The sequence below is a fragment of the Nelumbo nucifera genome, chromosome 5, assembly GCF_055504915.1.
Source record: "Nelumbo nucifera cultivar China Antique chromosome 5, China Antique-T2T, whole genome shotgun sequence".
NCBI lineage: Eukaryota > Viridiplantae > Streptophyta > Magnoliopsida > Proteales > Nelumbonaceae > Nelumbo > Nelumbo nucifera.
Genome location: NC_142653.1, coordinates 49,177,727 through 49,189,685, shown reverse-complemented (window position 1 = coordinate 49,189,685; position 11,959 = coordinate 49,177,727). Strand labels below are relative to the sequence as shown.

At 33.9% G+C, this 11,959-nt stretch overlaps 1 protein-coding gene across 1 annotated transcript in view; it reads right to left on the bottom strand.

The window, feature by feature from the left end:
* Window positions 1-5,480, bottom strand: part of LOC148791581 (uncharacterized) — a 45,222-nt gene extending 39,742 nt beyond the window's left edge. The window contains exons 1-2 of the mRNA XM_088888242.1: window positions 4,411-5,480; window positions 4,168-4,329 (exon numbers count right to left, since the gene is read on the bottom strand). Of these exons, the coding sequence (XP_088744368.1) occupies window positions 4,168-4,329; window positions 4,411-5,413 (1,165 nt within the window). The 5' untranslated portion in view covers window positions 5,414-5,480. The remainder of the gene's footprint in view (window positions 1-4,167; window positions 4,330-4,410) is intronic.
* Window positions 5,481-11,959: the final 6,479 nt, after the last annotated feature.

Below are 11,959 nucleotides of genomic sequence, written 5' to 3'. Positions count from 1 at the left end.
AAAGCCATAGCGTTTTTCTAATTTCTTTCCTTCCGGTTTAAATCAATAGCACTGGTGGTACGGTGACACTATTATCTATAAACAGCCTGAACCTAATGAATTCATTTCAGTTAGCTCTTTGGCTAGCTCCATTTGGAACGAATACAAATACAAATTATGTACTGTACAAATTGCAAATACGGTTTTGCGCTATTTGTACTTCTTCCAAAATCCAAACTGAGCCTTGGAAAAAGTTATCGTTCCTTGAATTTAGGACGCTAACGTTCTTCCATGCACTCTACTGACGGAAAGGTGTATGTCAGGAATGCCGATTAGCTGAATGCTTTAGCTGTGTGACCGGCTGTGGCGACATTGGTAATGCTACACGTCATTGATAAAATATAACTGGTGGGTAGCATTATCATTGACTCTACAACCTGCTGAACAGTTATTGCATTTAGCTAAACCTATCTCGGGCCTAGTTGAGGATTCTCAGGATTAGATATGGTATTGGTTTCAAAAGGATTATAAAGAAACTAAAAAATATCAGAACTCATTTGTCATCAATTGCAAAAGAATAAGAATTTACTTGTCATAAAATGAAATGCTTATTAATGATCCTTTTATTAAAATTTGTATTTATTTCAAGTTTCTATTTATTATATTAGAATATTTATTTATTATAAAAAAGTAAAATAAAAAAATATAAGACTAGATTTTAATAATATTAAAAATAAATAGATCAACTAATTTACCTAGCCTATTCCTAACGAAAATATTCTATATTTTAGAATCAAAAAAATATTAACTTAAAGTATTAATACTCCCCAAATTTAATTTGATATTAACCCAATATTCTATGCATGTGACTAGAAAATATGCTTACTATGACCGTTTATAAATTTAAGGGTTATTAATTCAGTGCTATATTTATTTCTAGTAGGAATCCGTGTGATTTAAGGGTTTTGTTAAATGAAAGCTAAACAATAGAAACATATAAGAGTATACAATTCTTTTATAGTTTAATTTTTTAAACAATTAATAATTATTTGCTTTTTATATATGACTTTTAATAATTTTTTATAATACAAAAATAACAATAATTAATTTCAACTAGGGTTGTTCATCAAACTGATGAAACTAACAAACCTGACCCAACTTGACTCTAGTTGGTCGGTTTTTAGTATTTCTAGTTGACTTTGGTCCAATAATTTCCCAACTCTACAAGGTTGGATTAGTTTTGGTTTGGCAATTCGTAAATCAAATTAACTTGTGAATAGATGTATTTTAACGTTTTATATTTTAAATATAATTTTCCATATAGGAAAGTAGAAAAATTCCCATATTCTTTAGTCTAAAATATTTTGTCATAAATTTAATTTTTTAATAATACCACTGTAATTTTTTTAATTTTTAAGTTTAAATCTTTTAAACCAATTAACCAATTTGAAAATCGATCAAATCCTATGCAATCCAATTAGTTGATTTTCACTAGTGATTAATTAGTTTGGGTGACCAAATCCCTAACCTGACCAATTCGATTTGGTTGGCCAAACAGCTTGTAATCAAACCAAACCAACTTGTGAACACTCCTAATTTTTGCTAAATTAATAGTCTAATCTCTAATAAAGGATAATAGTTTAATCTACACTAATTATAGAAAATTTATAGCAAAAATACACAAGTATTGAGAATAAATCTATTATGAAAATACAATAAAGACTAATAAAAATATAATAAATGCAATAATATATTAAATTATTCAATAAATAGTGTAATGTCAAATAATATTTCAATTTATAATAAATAGTAATCAAGAAATTATAAAAACTTATAATTAATCAAAATAAATTTATAAAAAATTAAAATAAAAAATAGTATAATAAGTTTAATTTCAAAAATTAATATCAATAGTTTAATCTCTAATAAGTAATGAAAATAATTTGATGATAAATAAAAAGGCAAATGTACATTAATATATAGTTATTGAAAATATAATCACAAAAATAAGTAATTACTAAAAACACAATACATATTAATTTTATTAATAAATATTAACTTTTTGAAAGTTCATTTCTAGAATTATTAATTGGTACAAGTTAAATTACTTTACAATATTATTTATTTATTTAAATAATATCATCATTTAACATTTTAAAATATTAACTATTTTTATTTAATAATACATAAAATTATAATTTATTCTATTATTACATAATTTTTTATTCAGTTTTTAAAATATTAAGTTATTATTAATTTGAATGTTATGATATCTATTATTTTTTAAATTTATTATATAACTTTTATTTTAAATATTTAAAATTTAGTTATTTGAAATATTGTGTTACACACACACATATAAATATGTAGATAGATAGATAGATAGATAATATGTAAAATATTTAAAAGTTTCCATTATTTGAATTTTATTAAATACTTTTTTATACAATTATTTCTCTATTTTCAATATTTTATTGTTTAAGATATCTAGTAACTAAAAATTTTCAATAATATTTTATTTTGTAATGTTAAATTTCTATAATTTGAATAACATTTAAATTGAATAACCAAAAAAATTATAATTTTTATTTTTATTACAAAATTTCATGGTGAGTTTTGTAAAATATAAAATTATTAATAATATAAATATTATTAGATGTGTTATGATTATTTTTTGGTGTATTTAAATTATATAATTTAATTGTAATATTTAAATAGTTCTGAAATTTGTTAATTCAAACATTGTTTAGATAGATATAGATAAAAAGTGGGGGTAAAGATAAATAGGAATTAGACATAACTTAGGATAAAGTGGGGGATGGTGGTATCACTTGGCAAAGTGAGAGAGAGGATAAAAAGAAATTGGAGATAATTTAAGAGATAATTTGAGATAGTTTAGTAGATAGTGATGCCACTTCGCTAAGCTCGGATCTCCTACCCACAACGATCCTACCCATAGGACAGTGGGGAACATCTTTCTTGTTTACTTGTTATCATCTGAGGAGATGTTCCAAATATACAGCTGTAGTGCCTTGGATCAAGTGTTGGTAGGAAAACCAAATTCCACTTAGCTAGACATTAGCAAAGCAAATTCATCTTTCTATATCTATTGTTTTTAGAGATAATTTAGTCTATATATATCATTTCCTTATTGGTTTAATGGATAATTATGTGGAATTAAAACATAAAACTTAAAAAAAATGGAAATTAGGAAGGAGGTTTGGAAGAAGGAAAGGCATGGTTACTTTGGACAATCTTACTTTAGATATATAGATAGATAGTAGTGAATCTATTTGATATAAGAAATAAATTATAACAATTAATATAATATTAGATGTCTTAAAAATCAATAAATTGGTTTGATAGTTACCACAAATTATCCGATGTATTGGCCGAAAAAATCTTAATTTAAAGTATCAATAAACTCCAAATTATTTTTCTAGACAGTTGATTATAAAAATAATTTAGTAAAATAATAAATTAGTGTTTTGGGTCGGGGCAGGTGGAAGACGGAGGTCAGCTTAATTGTTTCTTTTGCCTTCCAGTATGGCTCCTGTTTTGTTTTGATGGCTTTAGTTTCCTTGGTCCAGTGGGTTGTAGTTATCAGCTGTGGTGGGCTAGTTTTTGTTTGGACCTACCTTCGTATAGGGTTGTAATGCTTCATGGCTGTTCTCATTTTTAAGTGGTCCCTGGTTGCAAGGTCCCTTTTGTATCGTCTCCTCTCTCTCTCTCTCTCTCTCAATAAAATATTATTTTATTATCAAGAAAAATAAAAAGATGAAAAATGTTTAAAAACTAACTGTCGTTGCATCATATTAAAAAAAAACAAGTATGCTGAAGAGGGTTATTGTTATTAATGATAGAAACAGTTAAAAATACAAAAAAAAAAGTAGGTCGTGAAATCAAAAAAAAGAATCTGAACCAATTGAGATTTTTTTAGTTATAAAATAAAATTTAGTAAAATGAAAAAAATAGAGAAAAAAAAGGAGATACAAGAGGACTCATAAAAGTATAAAACACCTCCATTAATTCGAAAAAAACTGAGCCCAAATAAAAGCTACCAGGAAACGAACCACTTTACAACACCCAACCCAAAAGAATACCCGCAAAACACAGGAGCTGAGATAGCTTTACAACCACCAAAAAGAAAGATACAGACAAAAAGAAAACCCAAAAGAGAATTCATACCTTGGCATCCATTGGGGAGATACGGATTCCCATCATAACCTTGCTTGCATTCGCAAATGTATCCGGGGTTGTGGCTGGAAATAGAGCAGTTGGTGTTATTTCCACATGCGTAATTCCTGCTTCCTTTGTCACATGTCTTGTTTGCATTTGACAAGTCTACCACTACGTATAAAAAATAAAGCATTTGAATCTGAATAGTTAAAGAAAAAGAGAATTATTAGGCAGAATTAATATAGTTGATACCTTGGCATCCATCAGGGAGATAAGGATTCCCTTGGTAACCTTGCAAACAGTGGCAAAGATATCCAGGGCCATTTGTGGAATTAGTGCAATAGGTGTTGTTACCACAGACAATATTATCTTCCATTCCTCCTACGTCCTCGCAAGTCTTATTTCGAATTGCCCAATCCAGTATTATTGGAGTCTGGATCCCAAAATTTTCAAGGTATTTCACATTGTTTCCCATGCTCCAAAGGCGTGAAACTTGTGAGGCCATCAAATCCTTGTCACACATAAAGGCATACCCGCATCTGTTGATATTCCATGTGTAGGAGAAGTTGAAAATGCTTTCTGTGGAAATATTAAGTCCAGTGATGCCCTTGGGTATGGTGGACTGGCAGCATCCAAGACCATTGTCGCATGGTAACAATGTCTCTTTCGTATCGTTCAGACAACCTGAACTGCAACCTATGTAGAATGCCTCGCCATTGTACCCATCCAAAATTCCAGAGGTGTCGCAACCGACAGTTATGAATCTGTTTCTGGTGTCTGACAGCATGTATGGTTCTGGAAGTTCCCAGGAAGAAGTATTCACTACCAGGTCATTGCCCTCACCCGCGTAACATTCGGAAGCCGCCCACATGGTGGTGGCTACTTGTCCTTGCAGCGATATGTCCAAAATCGGTTTATCATCCGAAATGGAGTGCATCATCATCAGCTGGGGAGGGTCACTAGTGGTGTTGCAGAAAAACTGAAAATCTTCATTCAGGAAACACTTGGGCTCATCGCCGATGCCAAACGGGTATGGGATGCTGAGGTTCCCACATTTCTCCTGGCAGCCGGGTTTTGCCAGAGACAATTTTGAAGACGCTGCTGCTTTTGCTTCTTCCGTCGTCATGATCAGCAGCAGTAGTAGGATTGGGTGAAGTAACATGGACCAAAGCATGGCCATAAGATATACGGGTCCTGGTGTGGTGAGAACTGGGAAGAACAGAACGCTGCTATACCGGAAATCATAACGAGCCATGAATTCCACTATTAACTTATATATACAAGTGTTGATCCACGCTTATTATGGTCAGGTCAATTTAATTAATTAGCATGTCAACTAAATCACTCTCTCCTTCATCTTCAATTCACAAAATCAATGAATTCAACTAAACATATTTTCCAATTCTCTAGCGTTAAACTAAGCTTTCAACCCTATAGCTATAGGACAAATGGAAGTACCTTTCTATCTTGACTGAAAAAGAAAAGATATTATTGTATTAGTGCTGGCTTAGACCGGACTCAAAAATTTTGTGCCTTTTAAGCTGGTTGGTAACGTTTTTACTGTTACTCCGCCTGGTTCGAATGATTTGCTGATCCACGGGATGTCAATATGTCATGAATAAATGAATGTACAAATTGGAAAAAACAACAAATCACGGAAAAGAATAAAACAAGAAACACTTAATCCAACTTGGCAACTCTATTTTAATATAGGTAAATTGTTTTCAATATTTCTTTTTAATTCATCACAACTTTTTTAAATGTCTAAAACTCATCATGTCACTGATTTGACATTAAACAGACTAACGGGTGTTAATATATTAGCATTTTAATTAATCTTTATAGAAAAATATAAAATATATACAAAATAAATTAAAGGGTGTACATATATTATCATTTTAATATTAAGACATGAAAAAAGGAAAAAAGTTCAAAAAATATTTTCAAAGATAAAATACATAAAATTATATAAAAACACAACTTGCAAATAAAAAAAATATATAGAAAAATTTATAGATTGTAGAAAATAGAAAAATGTAAAAGAAACGGAAATTATAACAAAACACTAAAAATGCAAAAAAGAAAACAATCTAATTGAAAACTGAAAAAGTTGTGATGAGTTTTAGGTATTTTGAAAAGTTGTGACGAGTTTAAGAGGAATGTTGAAAACTCATGGTGAGTTTTAGATAATTTCTGTAAATATTATATTTTGTACAATTATATTGCTAACTGGTCACCATCACCAATTCTCATTGACCCAAATGGTACAACTATATTGGCCAAAGATAGGAATCTAAGAAAATAAGCTGCTTTTGTAACCTTATGAAATTAATTATAATAATTTACAATCTATATTTCTAAGTGAACATTAGGGCTATGGCTGTGTTTTGTTTGAAGGAAAAAGTAAGAAAAATGACTTTTCTTACAGTTTTCTGAATTGGAATCTACTCTTTACAGAATACAGAATATACTTTACATGGACCTTAACATCACATCCCACCCTGTATTGGAAACATCTCTACATATATAACAAATACAAGCATGCATGTATAATATATACAAGATGTATGGCTAAGATGTGCCGTGAGATCGATCGATCTAAGGTGTGCTGTGCAGCTGTGGCACACACTTTTCCTTCAAACCCAAACAAGAGTTAAAATTAAAATTGACGATTCTAACAGAAAAATCTGTGCATGCTTTTGTCTCGTACATTTGATATAATCTCTTCAAAGCGACAAGACACCTAGTGGTTGCTCTATCTACGTCTAAAACCTTGTCTCGTCTACTCTTCCTTTCGCTTTCTGTCCACTAGAAAGACAAATGAGGATAGAAAAAAATAAAGAATTAAAAGTCAATCTATTAATAAGTTTTCATGTCACAATTATAACTTGGCGTGTGGGAGGGGCTGAGTAAAGGGTAATCTGATTTCAAAGTCATTTTTTATGACTTTTTATAGTTCGATGGGTCCACCCCTAGGGTAGAGTTAAGATTTCTAAGGATGGATTCAGTCCTTCCCGTGGATTGATGTTAAATTAGGAGGGGGCTGCCATTTTCGTTTGGTTCAAAGATTTCATATCCAGTCATAATCTATCCCATTAAGGGTCGCTTTAAGTTCTAAATATTTGTGAAAATTTCTTTCAATTTTTCTTTCTTGAAATGTCAATCATTAAGGCTATGTTTTATTGAAGGAAAAAGTAGAGAAAAGTAGGGAAAATATGAAAACTTATACAAAATTTGTAAAGGTTTCCTTGTCTTTCCTTTTCCTACTTTTTCCTTCAAACCAAACACAGCGTAATAGAAAATATAATTCATAATTTCACATATTCTAATTTCTAAATAACTCTCTTGTGGATATTTTGATTCTAAGTTTGGATGAGTTACGAATAAGGGCGTGTATAAATTTATTTCTGATCTGCTTTATTCATGTAAAATGAATTTGGATCTCTTCATCATAAGGCCCTCCTCACACCAATCTCACATCATATCCTAATAATATATTGGGAAGATCTCCCATACTTAATGTTATTTTTGATGAGGAAATATTTTCAATGCATGGTAGGATGTACAAGGAAACTTCTGTCAGGAGCAAATCCTGATTTGTGCAAAATGGGATTATAAGGTTCAATCATGATAATATTATATATGGACCTCTCTTTATGATTCTAGTAAATTAAAAATAAAATTTGGATTATTGAATTGAATCAATAAAGCATTTTCTGAAAAATATACTTTTACACCTGCTGTACAAGGTGAACTTTTAAACAATTTACCAGTAGAGTTCGAGTTCTAATCTCACTGATTAAGGCGTATGTAAATTTGATTTGTTCATATTTCGATTCTAATCAAGTTTTATCTGTTGGATTTGAATCGAATTTAATCTATTGTAATTATATATTTAATAGCACTAATAAATTAAACTAAAAATTAACAAAATTTTATTTATTATTAATAAAATGAACTAAAAAGATTTTGACATTGCATATCATTAACCAAAAATCTTGAAAAAAAATTGAAACATATATTGGATTAGATAGGGGTAGACCCATATTCGATCTAATTATAAATAGTGAAATTAAGATTATGACTGTGTATGGAAATGATGCAAATGGAGTGTAAATCCCGGTTCAGAGTAAATTTGCACTCTGGTTCATTTTTGCCTATGTTTAGCAACATTACATTTATACATGGACAAGTAACAGACCAATGCATATTTACATTGATAATATGATGTAAAAGTACATCAATAAAAAAGGAGGAAATTTGCATTCAAGTGGGCTTTTGATAAAAAAAAAAGCATATGCTTTATTGGAATTCATGTTTGCATCCATTACAACTAAAAGTCTGTTTGGTAAGAAAGTAAATTTGCTAGTGCAAATCTAACCCAATTTTGCAATTTATATGAAACATTTTACACTCTACATATTTGCATTCACACTTATTTGCATCCTACATATTTGCATTCACACTTATTCTGCATCCTTTCCACATGCAGCCTATATGATATTTTGGGGGTAAGTGACATATATCCAACATTTTGCCTTAGCTCATTGAGCTTTCATTTCTAACAAAGACCACCCTGAAATTTCAGATCCAACATTTTGCCTTTTCTTAGCATTTTGTCAATTAACTTTAAACAATATTCTCAAGTTGCTGTTTTCTGTGTGTTTTAAACATCACAATGAAAAGAAAAATAAGGTTGTGTTTGGCTTGAAAGAAATGTAATGAACATGTGAATGCTATTTACACATGTTCATGCATTGTTGTTTGTTTATTTCAGTTTTTAACTTATAATTTGAAAAAGTGTGAACGTAATTTAGCATTTTCAAGAATATGTGAAATGCAATAGTAAATCCTCAAACCCAAAATAAAATGGATTCTAACCTTTTTGTTTTCTGTAATCCTATCACTTAGAAATGGATTTTGATCGAGTAGCATCAGAATGGCATCATCTATGGAAATGCACAAAAAGCCTTCCCAAAATCTCTCTCCACAATGCACAAAAAGCCTTCCCAAAATCTCTCTCCACACAATCAACAAAATGATTAAGATGCCAAGAAATCATTCTGAGCGATCAACAAGCCGATCCCCATCTCGGGAATCTTGCCACTGCAGTCCTCCACCCCAAGAAGCCCAGCAACACCCAGCCATAGTTGACCCCATGCAATTCCACACGATGCAGAAGAAGGTCGACAAGATTTTCAAGATGATGTAGAACCTAGGACCCGTAGTACCACCCAACAGGGCGGCCTCGTCTCACACCCCGACGTGCACGAAGGATGATCCTCATCCTGAGGATAACAAAACACACCAAGCTGACAAGGGGACAGTACAGTCCAAACAAGAAAAGCAGGATATAACAAGAAATTTTACCCTCTCTATCTACTTGTAAACCCAGTAGCCACAATAGAACACACCAAACCACGTAGATCCCCACCAAAGAAAGGCTTGGTAGACAGACATCACCTCTCGTGGTCTCCATTGCTGAACCTAGCTCTGTGAAAGACTACCCTGTGCGTCCTAAGAAAGAAGGGACAATACACACCGCGGCTCTAGACCATAGGGATGCCGAAATCTTGGAACTCTGAAAGCACTTAAAGGAGTTGGAGCACAACCAAGTCTAGAGGAGCATGGCCTCAGCCGTAGATCAGCTAGTGGAACCAACTACTCAGCTTACTTGAGAACCACTATTTACCCAAGAGATCGTGGACGAGGTGCCTCCCGTGGGGTGGCACGCCCTGCAATTCGATAGATACGACGGGAAAACAAACTCTTCTGACCACATCGACGCACTTAAGGCCCAGATGATGCTCCATGGGGCGTTAGAAGCATTGATGTGCAAGGCACTAGTAGCTACTCTCAATGGCCCGTCCCTTACATGGTTCTCATCCCTTCCGCCGTGCTCCATTACGTCATGGGAACGTCTGGAAACCCAATTCTTGACGTAGTTCACAGTCACTCAAAAGCATTGGAAAACTTCGGCCAGCCTCACGCAGGTGTGGCAGAGGAAAGGGGAATCTCTTGGAGACTATCTGGCGAGGTTCAATTCCGAAGCATTACAAGTCTACAACCTAAACCAATCAGTAGCCATCACTACTATTCAGCATGGACTTTGCCCTTTGCCCTTCAACTTCCCCATCTCCAAAAACCCTCTGTAGACCATAGTCGCATTGATGAAGCACGTTCAAAAATACATTACCATGGAATAAGTGCAGGCTCAACTGAGTGAAGAAGAGGAAAAGTCTGATAAGAAGAGGAGGGACACAAACGAACGAAAGTCAGAAAGGTCAGACCGGGACCATAAGAGGCAAGATCAATGGCCCGACCATAGAGCTCAGACACCTCCGTTAACCTTTTGGAACTTCATGTTGTTGAGTATACCATAGTCTGAAGTTCTCATGTAGATCTACAACTACAGCTATGTCTGGTGGCCTGAGAAAATAAAAATGCAGAGCAACAAGAGGAACTGTAGCAAGTACTCCAAGTTCCATAGAGACCACAACCATGATACAGATACTTGTTTTGACCTGTGCAACCACATTGAAGATCTGATCAGGCGTGGGTGCCTCGATGGGTTCGTCAACAAAAGCAAGAAGCAAGCACACAAAGAGCCATACATCAAAAATGCCCAGCCACCCCTTGAGCTCCTCCTACCGATGTAATTCATGTGATATCCAAAGGCATTGTTGTAGGCGGAGAGAGCAGCTCGGGGCATAAAAAAGTACACTCAGTTGTGCGAGGTCAACCATTGTGAACAAAAAAAGAGGCAAGATGATCCAATTACATTCACAAAAGATGACCTTCAAGGAGTGTAGAGCCCACACAATGATGCACTGGTAATCACTGCCGAGATAGACAACTTTGGAGTACGCCATATCTTAGTGGACACAGGTAGCATGGCAGATGTCCTTTTCAAAGAAACATTCGATAAGCTTGGCATCGACAGAAATTGCCTCGCCCTTGTCAACACTCTCCTGATGGGCTTCTCCAAGGAGTCCCTCATGCCAATTGGGAGGATAACCCTTCCCTTGTTGATAGGAGATGGCAACATCAGAATGATGACCATGGTGGATTTCATCATGGCTTGTTGCCCATCCTCTTACAATGCCATCCTTGGCAGGCCGACCCCCAATGCTCTACAGGCCTCCATCTCCACCTTCCATCTTGCCATAAAGTTCCCAACCCAATACGGCATGGGATTCGCACGTGGGAACCAGAGGATAGCATGACATTGCTACCTGACCTCTTCCCGAGGAGCACACCTAGCCACAGAAATGCTGATAGCTGAGATTTATGATTTGTGATATGAGGTTAGGACGCAGTGTGACCAACCTTTAGAAGACCTCATCTAGGTGTGGCTCAATGAAGAAGACCATGAGAAAATGGTCCAAGTCGATTCTCTCCTAGGCAATCACCTTTGGGAAGAGCTAATACAATTGCTAAGAGATCACATCAACATGTTCGCCTAGTTGGCTGCGGATTGATAACTTTGTATTTTGATACCTTAAGGGCATCGGTTAAGGGTTATTTTAGGCCTTAGAATAATCAAAGTGTCCCTTTTCCCAACTAACTTCAATATTGTGACCTCTAAGGGTCTTTAGAAAATTCTCGTGGAAAACTTGGGAAGTTTCATGGCTGAAATGCAGTTTTTGGGAAGCTGGTGTGAAGACCAGCTGAGAGAAATGGTGTTTTTGTGAAAAACTGAGCACAAGAGGGTGGCTCCTATCTACTAAACCTAGAATGATGCCCCTCCTACTGTATTAACATGCTCCCCTCTCCTTAGCAAACCCTAGGGTGCCTTCTA